Source organism: Lolium rigidum, chromosome 3 (genome assembly GCF_022539505.1).
Source record: "Lolium rigidum isolate FL_2022 chromosome 3, APGP_CSIRO_Lrig_0.1, whole genome shotgun sequence".
Classification (NCBI taxonomy): Eukaryota; Viridiplantae; Streptophyta; class Magnoliopsida; order Poales; family Poaceae; genus Lolium; species Lolium rigidum.
In genome coordinates, this window is record NC_061510.1 from 161258718 (window position 1) to 161278503 (window position 19786).

Below are 19786 nucleotides of genomic sequence, written 5' to 3' on the forward strand. Positions count from 1 at the left end.
ATCTCCAAATAATCGTGAAACATGCAAAATAGATGAAATAACATAAGTATTGTGTCCCAATATGAAATATATCAATGAATAACAGCAAATTATGATATAAAATAGTGATGCAAAATGGATGTATCAACCAGCACGGGATTGGCTAGCCATTCGGTATGCATGACTTCCACAATGTAGCCGGATACCAGCAGCTTGGTGACTTCTTCACCAATGATCTTCCTTCGGTCTTCAGCAAAGCGACGCAAGGGCTGCTTCACCGGTTTAGCGTCTTTCCGGACATTTAAAGAGTGTTCAACCAAGTCCCTCGGCACACCCACCAAGTCATCAGTAGACTAGGCGAAGATGTTTCGATTCTCACGGAGGAAGTTGTTGAGCGTGCTTTCCTATGCCTCATTCAGTCTGGCACCAACGCGGACGGTGCGCTCCAGGTATGCCGGGTCCAGGACAATGTCCTTTGTCTCCTTTGGTGGCTTGTATGTCGTTCCGCCAAGCGGGCTGCTCAGTGCCGCTAAGTTACGCTGGGTTGATTGTGCTAGCGGGACAGCAGTCTGGATCCTCCTCTTCTCCTCCGCTATGACCAGAGATTCGGCCAAGCATGATCCGATTGAAGCTGTGTCCAGTGAGACCTTGTAGTTGCCTACCACGGTTATGATGCTGTTGGGCACCGGTATCTTCATCTTCAGGTAAGCCGTATGAGTAGAGGCCATGAACTTTGCTAATGTCGGCCTTCCCAGCAGAGCATGGTAAGGGCTGTCAAGATCAACCACTTCAAACAGAATGTTCTCCACCCGGTAGTTATCCCGGCCACCAAACATGACATCAACCCGGACTTTGCCCATTGGGAACAGGACAATCCCGGTACTATTCCGTGGAATGTTGCGTCTTGGCTCCAACATGTTCTCAGTGATGCCGAGTGTGTGCATGGTATGCCGAGACATGATGTTGATGCTGTCGCCGTTGTCCGCCGACACTTTGTCTGAACCGGACGCGCGCCGATGGCCCATGCATTATGGAATCCACCACCGGAGCATAGCCACCCGGGTTAGGCATCACCTTCGGATGTTCTTTCGGAGACCAAGTGATCTCTTGTCCTCGGCCACCTGGGTGTATCTTGGTACTTCCGGTATGACGGCATTCACCTCCATGGAACGCCGATGCACACTTTCCTGGTCCATCGGTTCAGTCACGAAGACCACACAACAAATGTCCGGATCTTGATAAACATTCTGGCCTTAAGGCGTGCGCGGTGCGGCATTGTTGTTGTTTCCCTCATCCACCTGATAAACTCCTTCTTGCTGCTGCGGCCGGTTTGGCTGAGCTTGAACTGGCTGCGCATTTGCTCCAGTGAGCGGAGGGGGCGGTGGTAGTGCATCCGAGCTCTCCTTCATCAACCTCCAGGTCCAGGACCAGTCCCTGGTTGTGTGATTCGCCGGCTTGCATGGGTTCAGTGTATGCCACCGACATGGTTGATCCATCGCCGATTCCATGGTGTACTTGGGCTGATCATGCGAGGGCTTGTTCTCTCCCCAGTGCTTCTTCTGGCCGCCCCACGGCCGACCTCCGGTTTATTGCCTTTGGCTTCCACCGGCCTCCGAGTTGTCTTGTACCACCACCACTTGCTGCATCCCGTACCTTCTATCCGGAAAGTCTTTCCTTCTCTTGTTGTGGTTGTTTTTATTTTTTTATTCTGGTAATCTTGGCAAGGCGGGTATCTTGGCAGTGGATCAGCCGTGATTGCCGGCTGCATCGGATCTCCCGGAGCATAATGGTCTCGCCACCTTGATCATCTCAGCCATAGTGGTTGGCATGTTTCTCTGTAGCCTTTGCCACAGCGGCGAACCCCTCCGGCATCCATTACAGAAACAACTGATGGCTTGAGTCTCTATCACACCCTCATAGGAGTTTCTTGTTGCACTCCACCGGGTTAGGTATTCCCGGTCGGTTTCATTCTCGCGCTGCTGGCACATGGCGAGCTGCTGCGGACGATTTGCCTTCTGTATGTGCTGCTGAAGTTGCTGACAAAGGCCTCTTCGAAGTCAGTCCACCCGTTTATGCTTCCTCTGGGCAAATTGTTCAACCAGATGCATGCTGGTCCCACCAGTAGCGATGGTATGGATCTTACCGCCCAACGGCGTTTTCCTTCTGCAGCGATATAGACTGATGTGATGTAATCAGCGAGCCAATCTTCCGGCTTGGTGCTGCCGTCATAGGTCTTTGTATCCCGGGGCAACTGAAAGTTACGCACCGGAGGCTCTTCCTACATGATACGGGGTCCGAAACACGGCGGACCCGGAGGACCTTCAGCTTCGATCATCTCGAACAGATAGACTTTGTCCAATCTATGTCATGCATCTTGTTCCGGCAGGAATCTTTCTCCCACACGGTCTCCCAGAGGGTTTCTGTGAAAACCAGCTCTTTCCAACTCAGAGTCATCATCATACCGGCTTGGTGCCGCACCACCGGCTCTTGGATATCTCGGAGGCGACATTTCTGCACCGGCATTCTCCGCTCCTGCTGGGCGATCGTTCTGCCCCTGTTTCGCCGTTTCCGGCATGACCATTTCCGGCATAACCGTGGACTGCCCCCTGGCTTCTTCTGCTGGTGTTGTTCAGCCCGGATTTTTGTTTTCCGGCTAAAACCGGATCATACAACGTCATCTGCTGGGTGTTAACAACTTTTTCTCTTCTTCTATCGGGATGGAGGGACGATGGCTGCCCATGCGACTTTTCTCCGACATTCCTAGCCAAATGAACGACTTGGGATGCACCCACACCTTGATTGCTCCGGGAAACCTCTGCGGTTTGTTTAGTAGACATAGCAAGTAATTATTTAACCCGGGCTTGTTGCTTTACCAGGGCATCACCCGACAGAGATTCTAGTGCCTCTACCGCGACTTGAGCAGCCCTAAGAGTTTTATCCGGAGTGATGTACTTAGGCTTCTCCGCGGTGAAAGTGATACCGACATAGATGTACCGGAATGAACTTCCCCGCTCAAGTCCTTATCTAGGTTACGGCCTCTAAACCGGGTAGCAGCTAATCTAGCAGGATCTGCGCTAACTGAAGCAAAGCCATGCGATGCATTGTACTCACGTAGGGTGATGTTGAGCTCCTGTTGGGCACGAGCCACATCGGCTGCTCCGTGAAGAAGCGCCTGGGGTTGTGCCTCCAGATCAGCCCGAGTCACCGCCACATCGACATTGGCCGCGATGGGCATTGACAACACATTCATGGCGGCTTGAAGAGGAGTAGAAGCCGGTGGCACGTTGGAGGTGCCGACGATGTTTTCGTCCCGCTCGAGCGCGGGTTTTTCCAGTTGCGTAGATCTGGTGGGGGCGTTGTTGTCACCGACTGCTCCTTTGCCGGCATCCGCCGCGCCGGCCATCATCACCTCGACACTGCCAGCGGGGCGACCGGTACGCAACCCGCGGGATGGTACAGACCATGGTGGATCCGGTGCCACCAGCACCACTGGTGGCTACCGAGGCTCCGTCATAGTGCCGAGATAGACACGGTGCGAGCCGAAGAGCATGACGCCGCCATTCCTGGGGAACTTGGTGCCGTTGGCGAAGCTTCCGGCATTGTCACTAACGAAGTCCAGTGAGCCAAGCCTCTGGATGAGGCCAGAGACCACACGCTCGCCGGAGGCGGGGATGAACCCCGTCCGGATACGAACCCCTGCCGGCACAACTGCAGGCCCCATGGTGGGCGCCAACTGTCGTCGTGGTGAATCAACAGATGCCATGGGATGGCTTAAGTTGGGGCCGATATGTACAAGGGAATCGGAGGAGGGGAGGATGGAGATCGAATTCACTCTGACACACACGAATACGGGCGATATACCTAGGTTTAGGGCCCTCGTGAAGAGGTAAAGCCCCTACTCCTGCATGCTTCTACTATATGATCTCAACAAGGAACTACAATGGTGGTGTTTCCAGCACTTGGCCAGAGGTTGAAGATGAACTAGAGGTAGAAGAATCTATGAGAGGTGAAGCTCCGTACGGCTAAGAACTAGGATTGTGCTCTCCCATGCAAGGGAAGTGCCCCTCTCCTTATATAGGGGAGAGAAGGCTTACAATGGAAGGAACCCACAAGGAATCTATGCCTACCTAAGCTAACAATATAAGAGCATCTCCACCGGTAGCCCCCCAAATAGGCGTTGGCAGGGGGGACGACACCTCCGTTTGGGGGACGCCGGCACTGCATCCTCTATTTGGGGGAGCTGTTCCCACACCGGCGCCCCCAAACAGGCGGCCGCGATAGATTTTTTTTACACAAACTACATGTTATGTTTAAAGTTTCATTTTTATGTCATTCCGGATGGAGGAATGAATAATATTTTCGGGCAATTCCGAGTAAAACATTATTCACTCCAACCCCGGATGACATATGAAACCTGCTTCACCTCTAGCCTACTACCTCTACTGGCCACTTGGCTCTATGGAGGTGGATGATCGCCCGCTGCTCTCTCCGGTGGTCTCTCCCTGCTCTCTACGGTGATCCTCCGTCGATGATCCCCTGCTCTCTCCACCACGAACGTCAAGTAGGCGGCTCTATCCGCGGCCACCGCCTCCTGACGCAGCTGTCGCTCCAGGTCATCCCGCCGCCGACGGTGATCCAAATCCTGCCTCTGTAGGCGGAGCCGCAGCTCCGCCAAACGCCGCCGCTCGCGGACTTCCTCCCGAATCTGCGTCTCTTCCCGCTGCAACCGCCGCAGTGCAAGCTCCTCCCACCCCCTCTGATGGCGCACCTCCCACCGGCGCTGGGTCAGCTCATCCCGCAGCCGCGCCTCCAGGAACTCCAGCCGCTCCGCCTCCTCCACCCCCTCCCGCTGCCGCCGCTTCGCCTCCTCTCGCTGCCGCGCCACCTCCTGCCGTGCCACCCGCCGCCGTCACGCCTCCTTGGTTACCCGCAGCCACCGCTCCGCCTCCTGCTCCCGCCGCTCGTCCGCGACATAGGCATCTACGGTCGCCGCTAGCGCCGCCTCCTCCCACGCCTCGTACTCGCGAGCTGCGGGTCCGCCTCCACGACTTCTATGGCCGCCTCTAGCGCCGCCTCCTCCCACGAATCCCACATTGTGCTATTTTCTAGGGTTTTTGCAGCAATGGCGGGGGAGGAGGGATAATATAGACTGTCGGCGAGGCGGGAAACTTCCCGCGCGGTATCGTGGTGGGAGAATTACCCGTGCGGCGTTGTGGCGGTAAAATATCCCGCGCGGCGTCGTGGTGGGAGCGTCATGACGGTAAAATAGCCCTGGCGTCACTGACAGGCGGCTCTCACGCCCAAAAATTTCAGCCTCGCGAGGCGCCGGCGCGCCCGATTCGCGCCCTTGGCGAAGGGGCCGGCACGGGGTTGCCGGCGATTCTATTGGGCTCCAAAATTGACCGGCGCCGTATGGGGCGCGTCGGTGCGAGCCCATTTTCGCTCCCGGCCCCCAAAATGCTATCGGGGCCGCTATCGGGGGCGCCGATGGAGATGCTCTAAAGCTTCTTTGGCTCAGGTCATGACGTTCCCTTCTGCGCCCCTTGTCTGGTGACCCTCCTTGGTCGGCCTACGGATGCTTCCTTCGCCAGCAACCTTCTTTGGCTTCAGGGCTTCGTTTAAAGCTGATCCTACTTACCTCATCGATGTCCTTTGGCACCAGGAGGGAATCTTTGACCAAGGTATCGACATGTAGCCTTTGAGGCTATGCCGGACCCATGATGACTTTACCCCGGGGTAAACCGGGACCTTATCTTTCTTTCCTCCGAGACTTCGGTCTCCTAGAGATGTCTCCAGCTAAACCAACGCCGGTTCTTCTCGTTCCGGCATACCCTTTCCGATATACCGGACAGTACAAACCAGATGACCTTTTGATCCGGTCGCTACTATCCGGAATATCCCATAAACTTGTTTATAACTATCTTACTTAGGCATATTTGCTATACTCTTGACCTACCGGGGGTCATCCCCCGACATTAGTCCCCAAAGCTGGCGTGGTCTAGCGGAGCCAGCCGATGGGCCGGACCAGGTTCTCATACTACTCGTACCGGATTAGTCATTCCGGTTTCCATCTAAACCGGCAATGCTGCTGCTTGCCAACCTTGACTTGTTATCGGACTAAACCGGGTTGCCCCAAATCTTACCCAGTTTTTAGCTGGCGGCTTCTTCGAATTAACTCCCCCTCGGAGAAGTCAAGATTATTTTGGACCTTGGGCCTATCAGGGACATGCGCCACTGACGCGACATTGGTCAGCGAGGGTCAAATCCCTCGTCTCCCGCACGCATTTAATGTTTCACATTGAATCTGCGCAGCCCATTGTGTGGCCACTCTACCTCGCGTGTATCCGTGCGCCACGTGTCGTTGTGGGCGTCGTGGGCATCGTGGGCCGAGCGGTTCACGGCCCACGATGTGCCAGTGGCTATTTAAGGCCCCAACGATTCCCACATCCTTCATATTCCCCATTCAGTTTCACAGCGCGATGCTCTGTCGCCCGTTGTGACTCTTGTGCGATGCCTCCGCCGCCGTACAACTGCTCCATCTGAGCACCATTGCCTCCGGCCCAGTCTTCTCCGGCGATCGCCCTGCCACCGCGGACAAGGTCAACGTCGCTTCTCTGCGGTCAATGAAACCCATCTACATTTCCTCCTCTTCTCTCGCGTTCTTCGCGTTCTTCGTTGCATCCATTAGTACTCGAATAGTTTTCCTTACGTATTTCCATTCTATTTTCCTCTCCTTTTAGATTTTCCTTCGCGCATAGATCAGGGGAAAGTAGTTTCTCTCATATCGGATTTGTCATCTCCCTTAATGGATTCCAAGGAACAAGATATTGTCGTGACCGAGGAAATAGATACCGGGCCGAGCGCCCCGGATTATTCCCGCGGCCGCTAGGACAGCTCAGATGTTACCGATGCTGAAATATAATGGCTATACCGGTGTAGGCGCATACCAAAAGATGTTGCCTACCGGACTCCTCGGGACGAAAGGATGCCGGTAACGGAACCCGGTTAGGTGGTTGTTTTCACCACCCATTTCGCGCGCGGTTTAGGTTTGCCGGCTTCTAACTTTTTCCGGTCTTTCCTCGACTTCTACGAGCTTCAGCAACATCATCTTCCTGGAAACGCTATTTTCCTCCTATCTTCCTTCGTCTCATTTTGTGAAGGGTATGTCGGCCTCTGGCCTTCTCTGTAACTCTAGGCGCGGCTGTACAACCTCCGGATTAACTCCATTCAAGATCCGAAGGTGCCTCTCCTTAAGCCAGCTTGTTCGATGGCGACGCCCGCATCGTGTGCCCCCGCCAAAAGAGCCTACAAGTAAAGATGGTCGGTTTAGAATCCTGCCGGAAGTGGTAGAGGGCCTTCTTTTATGTGAAGAATACCGGCGAGGAGGATTTGATCAACCTCCCGACTTATGTTTTCAGCACTTGGCCAGAGGTTGAAGATGAACTAGAGGTAGAAGAACCTATGCGAGGTGAAGCTCCGTACGGCTAAGGACTAGGATTATGCTCTCCCGTGCAAGGGAACTGCCCCTCTCCTTATATAGGGGAGAGAAGTCTTACCATGGAAGGAACCCACAAGGAATCTATGCCTACCTAAGCTAACTTTATGAAGCTTCTTTGGCTTAGGCCATGACGTTTCCTTCTGTGCCCCTTGTCTGGTGACCCTCCTTGGTCAGCCTACGGATGCTGCCTTCATCAGCAACCTGCTGTGACTTCAGGGTTTCGTTTAAAGCTAATCCTGCTTACCTCCTCGATGTCCTTTAGCACCAGGAGGGAATCTTTGACCAAGGTGCCGACATGTAGCCTTTGAAATCTATGCTGGACCCATGATTACTTTACCCCGGGGTAAACCGGTACCTTATCTTTCTTTCCTCCGAGACTTCGCTCTCCTGGAGATGTCTCCGGCTTAACCAACGCCGGTTCTTCTAGTTCCAGCATACCCTTTCCGGTATACCAGACAGTGCAAACCAGATGACCTTTTGATCCGGTCGCTACTATCCGGGCTATCCCATAAACTGGTTTATAACTATCTTACTTAGGTATATTTGACATACTCTTGACCTACGGGGGGTCATCCCCTGACATTTTTGTTTGCCTAAAAGATAATTTTTTTCTCTCAATTTGCCCAATGCTTTATTCTGTCTTAGTGAATCCCGAGTCGACATTAAAAGTATATTGATTGTTTCCAAATAAATAAAGACTTTTTTCTGTAAATATTATGTATTTGATTTCATCCATAAATCGACTTTAAGCTTCAACTTTCCTCTGGAGTGTTCATCAAGGGAAAGGCGGGAAAGGCTCCACTGCAACGAAGATTCAAGTTAGTAGTAGTATGCCAGCGGAGAAGTTAGTAGGGAGTAGACTTTTCATTTAAACCTCAAGAAAAGAAAGCGGAGAAGCTTATACGTATCGAAACAAAGAGCTAACCCCAGCGGGAATGGATGATGGCGATCCCTATGCCAGGTCCATCGCTGGTCGATACTACCGAGGCCGCCTCCCCCGAATAAAACACGCGCGCCCGCAGCTCACTCCGCTCTCTCAGCTCATTCCTCCCGTCCCTTCTCCCCCCCTGCTGTAGCTTAGCTTGCTGGTTCTCCCGGCCGGTCTCCCCCGCGCCTCACATCGAGATGGCTGCCCTCGCCGTCGCCGCCGGGTCGGCCGTCTCCCCGGCGTACCGGATCCAGGTAAATGAAGCTCTCTGTCCTTGCCTTTTGCTGCAGCTACTCGTGCTCATTCAGCTACTGTGTTATGTGGACTGAGAACTGAGAAGGAGATCATCTGCAGCTGAGCGGCCGGAGCAGCGGCACGGCGTTCTTCGCGACGCAGAGAGCGGTGGCTACCTTCCCGTCGGTCCGGCTGCGCACGGTTGCAAAGAGATTCCAGATTGCTTGCTCGGTATGTGTACGTGTCCACCCATCCCCCAGATTCAGTCGTTTGTTCTTGCTATTTGTACCAGTCATTTGCTCGCTAGCCTAGCTGTGTAGTACTAGTACCGTGCATCATGCCAATTAAGTTTTAGTCTGGCGATCGAGGTGTTTCAGAAGTGAGCTCTGCTGTAACGAGATGTTTCCATGCCGTGACAGAAAAATACAGTTGTGTATATTCAACACCACAAGCATGGATTCAGACATACTAGAATGTACCTAGCACATCGTAGATTCATCCATCCTAGATTCACTTTGCGTTTTGGGCACCAGCATTTTACATCATCTTTAACTGCATGCTGTGCTAGTAGGAACAGAGATAGATGCGATATTTCCTTGACGGATTTTCTGCCCTCTGCTAATCCATAAGATACTCAACTGCAAGTGCTAGAAATGTTAAAATGCCTGCTGATGTTCTTACCATCCTCATGCAATATATTACCATTGATTACTATACTGGTAACTAGAGGAATCAAATTAGCATTCACTGTGATATACCTTTTCATATACCTCAAGTACCCGGTTTTTCAGTCTTGTTAAAATGCTCCAAACATCTCCAACCATATCTATGCTGAATACTTCAAACTAATACTTTGACTGATGAGATATTAGTGAAGATCCATTCTGAAGTTCCAATTCATGAGCAGGCGAAACAGGGCACTATTGACAAGGTTTGTGGAATAGTGAAGAAGCAGCTAGCTGTCGCTGAAGACACGCCTGTAAACGGAGAAACAAAGTTCGCTGACCTTGGGGCTGATTCGCTCGACACGGTAATCTCCTCGACTAGAGAGTGATTGTTCAACATCATCTTTCACTACTTTATTAGTGTACTCTACTTTTTGTGGTCTTGCATATTCTTGTGGTCTTGGATATTCTTCCATTGTAGACTAAATCCGTTCCAGACACTGAGTGCTAGCTACTACAACCGCTTCTAATCCTAGTGCTGGATACTATTATGAAATGTATGCAGGTTGAAATTGTGATGGGTCTCGAAGAGGCATTCGGTATCACGGTGGACGAGTCGAGCGCCCAGGAGATCAAGACGGTGGAGGATGCTGCCACGCTTATCGATAAGCTTGTGATAGACAAGGAAGGTTGAAATGACGGCACACTTTCGTTTCTCCAAAATAGTTTTGAGGGGCACAGAGTTTAGCCTATGTTGTTGTACTCTTTAGCGTGAACCGATATGCGCGGTATGATTTCTCCAGGCTAAAATTAGTTAGGCAGGATCTACGTATGCAGTATGCAGAGGTTGTTTGTCTGGATGCTATCCTGGATTGAATAATCAAGGGAGGTAGTTCTTCCCTCCGGCAAGATTGCTACTCTTCTAGCAGTATTTGTGTCAGTCGACAACGTTGAGATGGATTGAATAATCAAGGGAGGTTGTTCTTCCCTCCAGCAAGATTGCTACTCTCTAGCAGTATTTGTGTCAGTCGACAACGTTGAGATGCGTCCTAGACGTCGTTGAATTTTATCTGGGAATATGTTGTTATACTGGCCGTGTTTGCGGTGTCTGGTCTGCGTGGCATTTTTTCAGCCCGCAAACAACGTTTGGGGTGCCTCCATCAACGTATTTGGGGTTTCGGTTTGCTATGTCTATGTCTGCTAGAGTTGCTCTTAGTGTGTGTACCGTGTTGCATTGATACAATCTCGTGAAATAATTGTTAGGTGTTGAGAAGTCTTTGTTAAACTTTCAAACAGTGGATCATTTTGCATGATATCAATCAATATGAAAAAACAACACGCGAATACTAGGTGGTCTGAATTATGATTGTTATTACGTGCCTGAAATCTTAAATTGAGTGATAGTACTACAATATTCAGGTGTAGGGTTTTGTCCCCCATTTGGTGTCTCTGAATGTTCGTTAACCAAGCTCATATAGATCAGTAAATTTAGTTTGCTTCAACAGATTGATGCTTGTTACTTTTGAGAGCAAACAGTCTAAACTTGAAAATAGGGAAAGCCATTCTTAGCACAATTTAGTTCTTTCGAATCTCTTGTGGATACGGTTGCTGTTTGAAACAGTCTGAACTTTGAACATATGGAGATCCTATTATTTTGAGAAAGCAAACTTTATCTGAAAATAGTTTACCCTTTTGTCTGGGGTGTGGTCAAAGTTATGGAGCTACACAGTCAGCCTTGAAAGATGGTTCTACTTTTAACTTATTCTTCTATGTTTCTTGCCAAGAAAAAATCTTCAGAATTGATCCCATCCTTTAGAATAAGAAATTTCTCTTTTCTTGGTAATAACTTAACATTGCAATTGAACACTCTTTGTTTGACCAGAAGGTGAATATGGTTCTTCCGACATCTTTCTTTCCCGGTGAAGGAACTGATATGGTTATTACCTTGACGCCTTGAAGCATTGGGTCTTGACAAAACTAGGCCTCACTAACTTTGGGATATTCCATTAGAGTGCTTAGATACGAAAGGTGAAGTACTCGTGGGACATGCGAATATGTTTTATCCATCAGAAATCATCGACACCACAATTTGCAATTGTTGGATTCAAAGCCAGTCAATCACCTCCACGGCTTGGGTCCCAACATTCCCTCGCAGGCGAGCGTTCATGCTGGTGGCGCAGGAGAATTTGAAACCACAAAATGTTCCCACCCGAATCCATCGCAGAGACCACACAGCTGCTAGCATGGTGGATGCTACTGAGAGGATGCTTCTGTTTTCACCAAGAAGCTTCTCGCCATCTCTTCCGTCACATCGCTGCATGCACGTACATAAAGAAAATTAATGGTAGACACGGGATATACAACATCATATTGTTACCAAACTTCTGTAGTAGATAGAATGGAGTTTCCATACCTGTCAGATGCTTCTTCTTTGCTTATAAGCAAAACATTCTTGGACGCGATAAGCTGAAAGAACTTGACAACGCATCCACCGCCTTCAACCTCTCGTAAAGCGCAGCCAGAAACTGGTTAAATTCATTCGGCTCCTATGAACAAACGACAGATCAGATACAACCAAGCAAGCATGTTTAGACTAGCCATGTTTTCATAAGCTTAAAAATAGCATAGGACCTTTTCTACATCTCTCTACTGTACACTGAAATGGAAGTAGATAACCGTAGGGAACATTACTTGTTCAATTATACAGGCCTTCCGCAGAGCAACGAAACACTCCAGCACCTTCTGGTAATAGTTTCCTTCAGGGGAATTTTCTATCAAAGCAGTCGTGTAATTCTTCATCTCTTCAGTTGCCTTCAGAACCCATGCCGAGCTAGACCTCTTGGCCAACATAGTTTCGAAATCTTGAACGGGGTTTAGATCTCTAATCTTCAAATCTGACCGACTTCCTACCAATTTGGCAGGAATTTGTTTTTTTCACGAGTGCTGGACATAAATGTTTAAGATACCCCAGATGGAAAATCGTGCATTTAAGATGGTCTAGTATTTTTGAAAAATTGAGTGGTACCATTGTGAAAATTTCATGTGGTGGTTGCTTCACAAAATATCCCGTTTTTGGGATTTGGAAAATGGAAAATAGCTTTTTGGTGCGACAAAAAAGAAACCTTCCTGCTGCAACATTGTTCTCCATCCCAAGGTGCACATGTGTGCATAATATGGATACATAATCACAAACTATGCAACGGTTCTAGCCAAAACATTGGTCGTTCGAACATGATAGCTCATTTCTGAGAAATTTTTGAAAGCCGTAAAACATCGAACTGTTGACGTCAGAAACCCACTGGCGGGCAGCGACGGGCAACACAGTAGAGCCGGGAACAACTAGGGCTGCGGCTGGCCCCAGTCCCTCAGAACGACGGCCCGCAAAGCCTCCTGGTCACACGTCCGATGCTATCGCAAGGGCGTGCCACCTGACCTATACCTGGTCGGGAAGGTGTTGGATGATGCCTCGCTTAGTTTCCTCGCATGGCATACACGTAAACATTAAATACGAGCCTCGATCGGCTCTCGAGTTATCTCGTGAATCGGCTCAAAGAGCCGATCCACCCATGATTCGTACAAGGTGTCCGAATATATGGTGGTCCTACTTGATCAAGGTAAAGATAATGCGATCTACGACGATTTAGGGTTTTCACCGCATAATCGGATCATCCTACTCACGATTGGGCCTCGCGCTCGCGCACGGTGACCGTAAGCCGATCCTAGACAGGGCTTAAAAACCAACACGAGGTTGATCCCCGGAACGTCCTGTCTAGGGCTAGCAAACTCCACCCTACACGCCGCTGGATCGTCCAACCCTTTGTAAGGCCTAACTATTGCGGATGTTAAACTAATCCTTGATGAACAAGGAGCAACCGTAACTGATCAGATCTACTAAACTATGATCAAGCGGGGTGCCGCCCCTACACCTAAGATAGGTGTAAGGGCGGCTAGATGCATGAGGGTTGCACTACGACAGCATATGATACGAAGAACAATGCAAACCCTAACACATCTAAGATAACTACGTTGCTCGCCATCAAAAAGGCTTCAGCACGAGCAACGCATGAACAACGAGATAGGCTTGTGCTGCCTAGATCGCAAGATGCGATCTAGGCAGCATGGTGCTTACCGGAGAAACCCTCGAGACGAAGGAGTTGGCGATGCGCCGAGATTTGTTTGTGTTAAACGTTGGTTGTTGTTTATTCCATAAACCCTAGATACATATTTATAGTCCAAGGGACTTTCTAATGTGGGCGTGCACGGGTAAAACTCTAACTCTTAACCGACACGTAATCTAATATGTTACAGATACAAGGGCAAACTAGCCCAAACTTTGCCTGTAAGGCCGATTCACATATTTCTTCTATATATATATTCTTCAAGTCCATCTTGATCGCGGCCCACCTCTCGACTCGGTCAAATTCCGGTGATAACACATGCCCCCCGGTTTTGGAAATGACGTTTCCAAAATCATTACGCTTTCCTTTCGTCGGGTCATGTCGTGGCGGAGCGAACCGCCGCAGAATCTTCCATCATTACGCCTCGCCTCCCGGGCTTCTCTCGTACGAATTGACAATTTCGGCATCACATCCTCGAGAACCGTCATGGCATTAAATCTCCACTACACTCCTTTTATTTATCTGTGCCAAACGGTTCACCACTCCATCCCCTCGCTCTGCTCTGCCCACCAACGCCAAAAAACCCTCTTCCCCTGCAGCCATGTCTTCCTCTTCCTCCTCCGCTTCAGGCCTCCCTCTCCAATCGTCGCCGAAGAACAAGGAAGAGGACGACCCCCGCTCCGGGGCGAACCCCATCTCCTCTGACAAGGAGAAGAAAGAAAGAGAATCAAAGAAGACCAAGGCCTCCCCCTCCGCCAGGCTCCCATCGAAGAAGCGCTCCCGCATGTGGGCGGACAGCGAGGACGACGATGACGACGAGGAAGGAGAAGATGAGGAGGAGGAAGATGATTCCTCCTCCTCCGCCGGGTATCCTCCAACGAAGCGCTTCCGCAGCTCGGGCGGATAGCGAGGATGATGATGATGACGAGGAGGAGGAGGAAGCCCCGGCCGACGGCCGGGACGAGTAGCGGCGAGGACTTCTCCGGCAGTAGCGCCGATGGCGACGCTGACGACGACGCTAGCGAGGAGTAGTTATGTAGGACCAGTAGTCCCTTGAGCAATCGGCTCTTCTTTTGTTCTTCTTTTGAGCAATCGGCTCTTCATTGTAAGGAACCCCAATATTAATGAAGAATTTCCTTTTAACTTGATTTCGCCGATTTCCTTTATGCTGATTTTGTCGACTGTTGGCCTGTTGACTGCCAAAACCCACCGGCGGGCAGCGGCCTTGTCAACACCGTAGAGCCGGGAAGAGCCTAGAGCTGCGCTGGCTGAGACCCCTCCGAGCGACGGCCCGCAATGCTCTTCTGGTCACACGCGGCGATGCGAAGTGCAAGGGCGTGCCACCCGACCTATACCCGGTCGGGAAGGTGATGGGGATGCCTCGCTTAGTTTCTCGCAGGGCATACATGTAAACATTAAATACGAGCCTCGATCGGCTCTCGAGTTATCCCGTGAATCGGCTCAAAGAGCCAATCCACCCATGATTCATACGGGTGCACGAATACTTGGTGGTCCTGCTTGATCAAGATAAAGCTAATGAGATCTACGACGATTTAGGGTTTTCACCGCATAATCGGATCATCCTACTCCAGGTTGGGCCTCGCGGCCACGCACGGTGCTCGTAAGCCGATCCTAAACAAGGCCTAATAAACCAACATGAAGTTGATCCTTGGAACATCCTGTTTAGGACTTGCGAACGCCACCCTACGTGCCACTGGATCCTCCCCCCCTTTGTAAGGCCTAACTATTGCAGATATTAAACTAATCCTTGTAGAACAAGGAGCAATCGTAAAGGATCAGATCTACTGAATAATGATCAAGCGGGTGCCGCCCCCACACCCGAGATAGGTGTGAGGGCGGCTAGATATGCAAGGGTTGCACTACGTAAGCATGCTTAAACGAAGAACAATGCTAACCCTAACACATCTATGATAACTACGTTGCTCGCCATCAAAAGCGCTTCAAGTACGAGCAACACATGAACAACGTGGGGCTTAGGCTGCCTAGATCGCAAGATGCGATCTAGGCAGCATGTCGCTACCCGATAGAAACCCTCGAGACGAAGGAGTTGGCGATGCGACGAGATTGGTTTGTTTTGGGTTGAACGTGAGTTGTTGTTTATTCCATAAACCCTAGATACATATTTATAGTCCAGCGGACTTTCTAATGTGGGCGTGCACCAAACCGTGCACGAGTAAGATTCTATCTCTAAACTAAGATACGATCTAATATGTTACGTATACACGGGCAATTAAGCCCAACTTGGTATAAAAGGCCGATCCACATACTTCTTCTATATATATTTCTTCACGTCCATCTCGATCGCGGCCCACCTCTGACTTGGTCAAATTCTGGTGATAACACATGCCCCCCTGGTATTGGAAATGAGATTTCCAAAATCATCGTGCTCTTCTCTCGTCGGGTTATGTCGTGGCATCACCGTTGCAGTATCCTTTGTTTCCTCATATTTTGCAGTGAGGAGCCATGATGCCGATAATGAGGGCAGCGAGGATTAGTGACATGGCATCAGTAGTATGCAAGCAATCGGCTCTTTATTAAAAACCCTCCTTTGTTACTGAAGAAGCGTTCCCAGCCAGTCGTTTTGCCGATAGTCAAAGTCACACGATCTTCAAAAAAAGAACCGATGGCGCCGCATCGGTCTCTCTCATAAACACACTCGGGTAACGTCAAGCTAGCCGCCCTTCCAAACGGTAACCCGCGACCTCCATCTCGAAAAGACAGAGTCGGATCCCCAAATCGCCGCCCGAGCAGGCTCCAATCCATCACCACCTACACAGATCTCGACCGCGCTGCTTCCAATTTCTTCAACGCATCTCATGGCGGAATCATCCAATACCGATACCACGGTTTCCGGACTGAAGGTAATCCTCAACCTCTTCTCGCCGTTTGACTCGACAGGGGATTAATGCAAACACCTGAATTAATGCCTCGCTCCGCTACTAATTTAGGTTTCAGACATTCTTCTACCACATCCTTCTCTCGCAAATTCGATGTGCCTCGGTCCTCGTTCTTCTGAGAGCCCTGCCCCGTTAATTTCGTGCGAAGCTAACAGAATCCCCTTTGTGAGCCAGAACCTAGATCTGACTTCCCGGGCCGACCGCCCGCGAGCCCGGCCTAACCCCCGAAGGTTGGGTGGCATGGTACAATAGGGTATCAAAATCCCATTATGCCACTTGGGAAACCATAGGAATAGCCGATGCCCTGTCATTATCGCTGTCTCCTCTTGAGAAGAATGAGAACATCCTGAAAACCATCGGCTACTTCTGGTCTGACGCACTGAACTGTTTCATGTTTGGTCATGGCCCTATGACTCCGACCCTGCTGGATGTGGCCATGATCACAGGGCTAGACATTGCATCCCCCAGCCCTTCTGCATTCAAGCTGCCAAAAGTCCCTTTCACTCTCTCCTCTAAAAAAGAGTGTACCAGCTGGGGCGCCTATCTCAATCGCTATATGAAAACCAAAGGCCCTGTGACAGAGAGAGCACACAGACTCTTCTTGAATTTCCGGCTGGAGCACTTCATATTCTCGCGGTCCATCACTTGCTCCCACCAAGAATTACCTCTCCCTGGCCTATGAACTCGCTAAAGGCACCCAACTCGGCCTAGGCAAACTATTCCTTGGAGAGATTTATCGATCCCTTCAACTGATGTCTGTCAAACTGTTCACTCGCAAGACAGTTAAACGCGGCGGCCTCGGTGGTTCATTCAAGCTTGTGGGCCCAACTATACTTCCAAAGCCAAATCCCGGACTTCCCATCGCTGACCACCCGCACCTTTCCGGATGAAAATGGCAAGGAAATTCGATGCACCAGCTACGGCCAAGCCCCGTATGGTCTCCCGGCAGCGAGGCCGATCCCCAAGGAAGCAAGCGAGGGTGGTTTAAGATTTTCTTCCAAGGTTTGGACAACCCCCTGTTCCACCCTTACACTGAATCGGCAAATTTTGAAAACCCCGTCTCTTTCCGATTGGATGACTTTGCCGACGACGCCAGCACACAAGCACTTGTACTCCCTCATGATTCGTCCTTGCTTCCTCCCTGTTGGCATGAGTACCTCGAACCGGATCATCAAGCCCGGCTATGAGTGTTATCAACCAGTAGTAGCGGCTCGACAGCTTGGTCTCGGACAGGTGCCTCCACACTTCTTCCTACACCACCCGACGAGCAAGTAGAGCCGAACCGCCCGACATCCTCACCGCCCGCGAGGTGCTATACCTTCTTTGATGCTTTGGCCATACCAATTCCCCATGACCTCCGTTTCTCCTTCACCACCGATGGTTTTGAAACTTGGTGGTCTATGTGGAAGACCCACGTCTTCGGGAGGGCCCTAGGACCGCCGCCGAAGGAGCTTGACGCCGAATATGATCCCCCCGCGGACTGGTACTCGTCACTCAAGCATTTCTTGTAACTGCCCTATGGTGATTGTCTCAGACCCGACTTTTCTCCTAGCGGCAACAAGATGGCCCGGCTCCCACACAAGCCGACGGTTCCCCTTTCGTGTTTCTTCCTCCGGCACCGAGTGGTTCTCTTCCGTCGAGCTCGCCACCCCCGAAGAAAGTCATAATGCAGAGTCGGCCCGATTTCACCGAAATCGGCTCCCGAGAGCAGAGCATCTTCGGGGCCGCTTGCCCCCGAGCCTCAACTCGGGCGAGGACGGCGGTGAGGAAGGTAACGGCCAGGGAAAACCCCGAAGCGTAAAGCTCCGGCCCAGGAAAGCTTGCGTGTAAGCTGGTTCAGACCCTGTAGGCGCTTGTCCGCTTTCAAAAAATTTGTTTATAACACGCTTGTATCCTTTCCTACAGGCCTCCACTGAAGGATCCTCCAGCGGGACCGAAGAAACCAGCCAGGGAGACTCGAGTTCGGGTGATTCCGAGAGGTCCACTACCCAGAGCCAGACGGCTTCGCCAGCGCCGGCTTCCAAGAAAAGGTCGATCACTGAACCCCTTGCTCCCCAGGCCCCGACCAGATCGGGGTTACGCACGAAGCACCGCTGTGTCAAAAGGGCTCGTAAGAACCCACGAGCCTCTTCATCAAGCCAGGAGGTCTCAAATGTAATTATCTTCTTGGCCACGCTTTCATGCTGTCCCGTTATCCTTTGGATTCGGCTAATCACCCCCCCCTGCAGGCTGCGGAAATTTCTAGCGGAGATGTTGAGGAGGTACCGAGGCCGTCCGCTACTCTGGATCTAGCTACCTCGACGATAGCGGCTGACCAAGTGGCTGACCCACCCGAGTCCACAGAGAAGCCGATGGTTACGGCGTCGGCTGTTCCTCCTTCCTTGGGAGAGGTATGTTTCCCTTCTTTGGCTCCATCAATTCCCCCATTGCCTGCTAAACTCACTTCGTTTACCCTATCAGGGTTGTGATCTGTCGAGCTTGCTTATGTTCGACCCAGAATCCATCGAACCAGCTTCTTCCAAGGCAAGTGGAGAACCGAACCCTAGTACGATCCGTGGCCCACTCCAACGTCTTAAAGACTTGCTTTCTGCCTCAACTGAGACTCTGATTGAAAATTCCGAGGAAGCCAAAGGAATCTTCGAGGATATCCGGCCTCATCTCCCTATGACCCTGCAAGTTAAGCTCTGGCCCGCTGTTACCTTGTCGGCCTTTAAGTCAAGGGTGGAAACGGCTCGCCAAAGGATTACTCTTCGCCACTCCCAACTTCCGCTGAAAGCCGACATTGCCGAAAAGTGTCGACGGCTCAATGAGAAGAAGGCTGCTCTGGACGCCAAGACGGACACTTCGCCACTCGCGCCGAACTCGAGACCCCGCGCAAGGAGCTGGAGAATCTTGAAGAGAAGGTAAGGGTGACCAAACAGCTCATCCAAGACAAGGAAGCCCTTGTTGCCCGTTCTCAAGACGAAGCAAGAGGCCTCACAGCCCGATCCGAAGACCGATCCGGCTGAAATCCGTACCCTGAGCAATCAGCTGGTGACGGGTAAGGACGAGGATGACCAGGCTGAGGTTGCTGAGGCAGATCGCATCCGTGTTGACGCCGTCCTTGCCTTCGGCGTGTTTCTTCAGTAGGGCCGTCAGAGACAGATGATGTTTCGCCAGGCTGGGTCTTGCTGTACTTGCTGCACTTGTGCTTGCTAATACTTGTGCTTGCTAATAATTTTTTTTTTTTTTACTCTTTACTGGCCGATGACTTTCCATCGGCTCCTGACATTTCCTCACCTATGCGTCTGTTTGCTGGTCATATGCCTCCCCCGAGCCGATTCTGTCAGGTGACTGCAGATATTGGCTTTGCATTATACCAAAGGGCTGTACTCGTACGCCGGCTCCGTTGGGATTCGTGTAGCCGACGTGGCTGTTGTTCGTTAGATCACCATTGAACCCAAGCA

At 51.0% G+C, this 19786-nt stretch overlaps 1 protein-coding gene and 1 long non-coding RNA gene across 3 annotated transcripts; one reads left to right on the forward strand and one right to left on the reverse strand.

The window, feature by feature from the left end:
• Nucleotides 1-8543: 8543 nt before the first annotated feature.
• Nucleotides 8544-10291, forward strand: LOC124698534 (acyl carrier protein 2, chloroplastic-like). 2 transcript variants are annotated; one of them, XM_047231020.1, is made up of 4 exons: nt 8544-8659; nt 8760-8876; nt 9547-9669; nt 9870-10291. In XM_047231020.1, exons 1-4 carry the CDS (start codon nt 8603-8605, stop codon nt 9996-9998), a joined length of 426 nt encoding a protein of 141 aa, XP_047086976.1. In that variant the 5' UTR covers nt 8544-8602; the 3' UTR covers nt 9999-10291. The 2 variants fall into 2 exon arrangements, with proteins under 2 accessions (XP_047086976.1, XP_047086977.1); XM_047231021.1 differs by having other exon boundaries at nt 8553-8659; nt 8760-8870.
• Nucleotides 10292-10917: 626 nt separating this feature from the next.
• LOC124698535 lies at nt 10918-12224 on the reverse strand. The gene is made up of 3 exons (XR_007001000.1): nt 11996-12224; nt 11718-11850; nt 10918-11618 (listed from the first exon to the last, which is right to left on the reverse strand). It is a non-coding gene; the product is annotated as an uncharacterized LOC124698535 (long non-coding RNA).
• Nucleotides 12225-19786: the final 7562 nt, after the last annotated feature.

Coding starts and splice junctions, on each gene's coding strand:
- LOC124698534 (XM_047231020.1), top strand. CDS start 8,603: ATGGCTGCCCTCGCCGTCGCCGCCGGGTCGGCCGTCTCCCCGGCGTAC. Junction 8,660..8,759: donor CCCCGGCGTACCGGATCCAG/GTAAATGAAGCT, acceptor GATCATCTGCAG/CTGAGCGGCCGGAGCAGCGG. Junction 8,877..9,546: donor AGATTGCTTGCTCGGTATGT/GTACGTGTCCAC, acceptor ATTCATGAGCAG/GCGAAACAGGGCACTATTGA.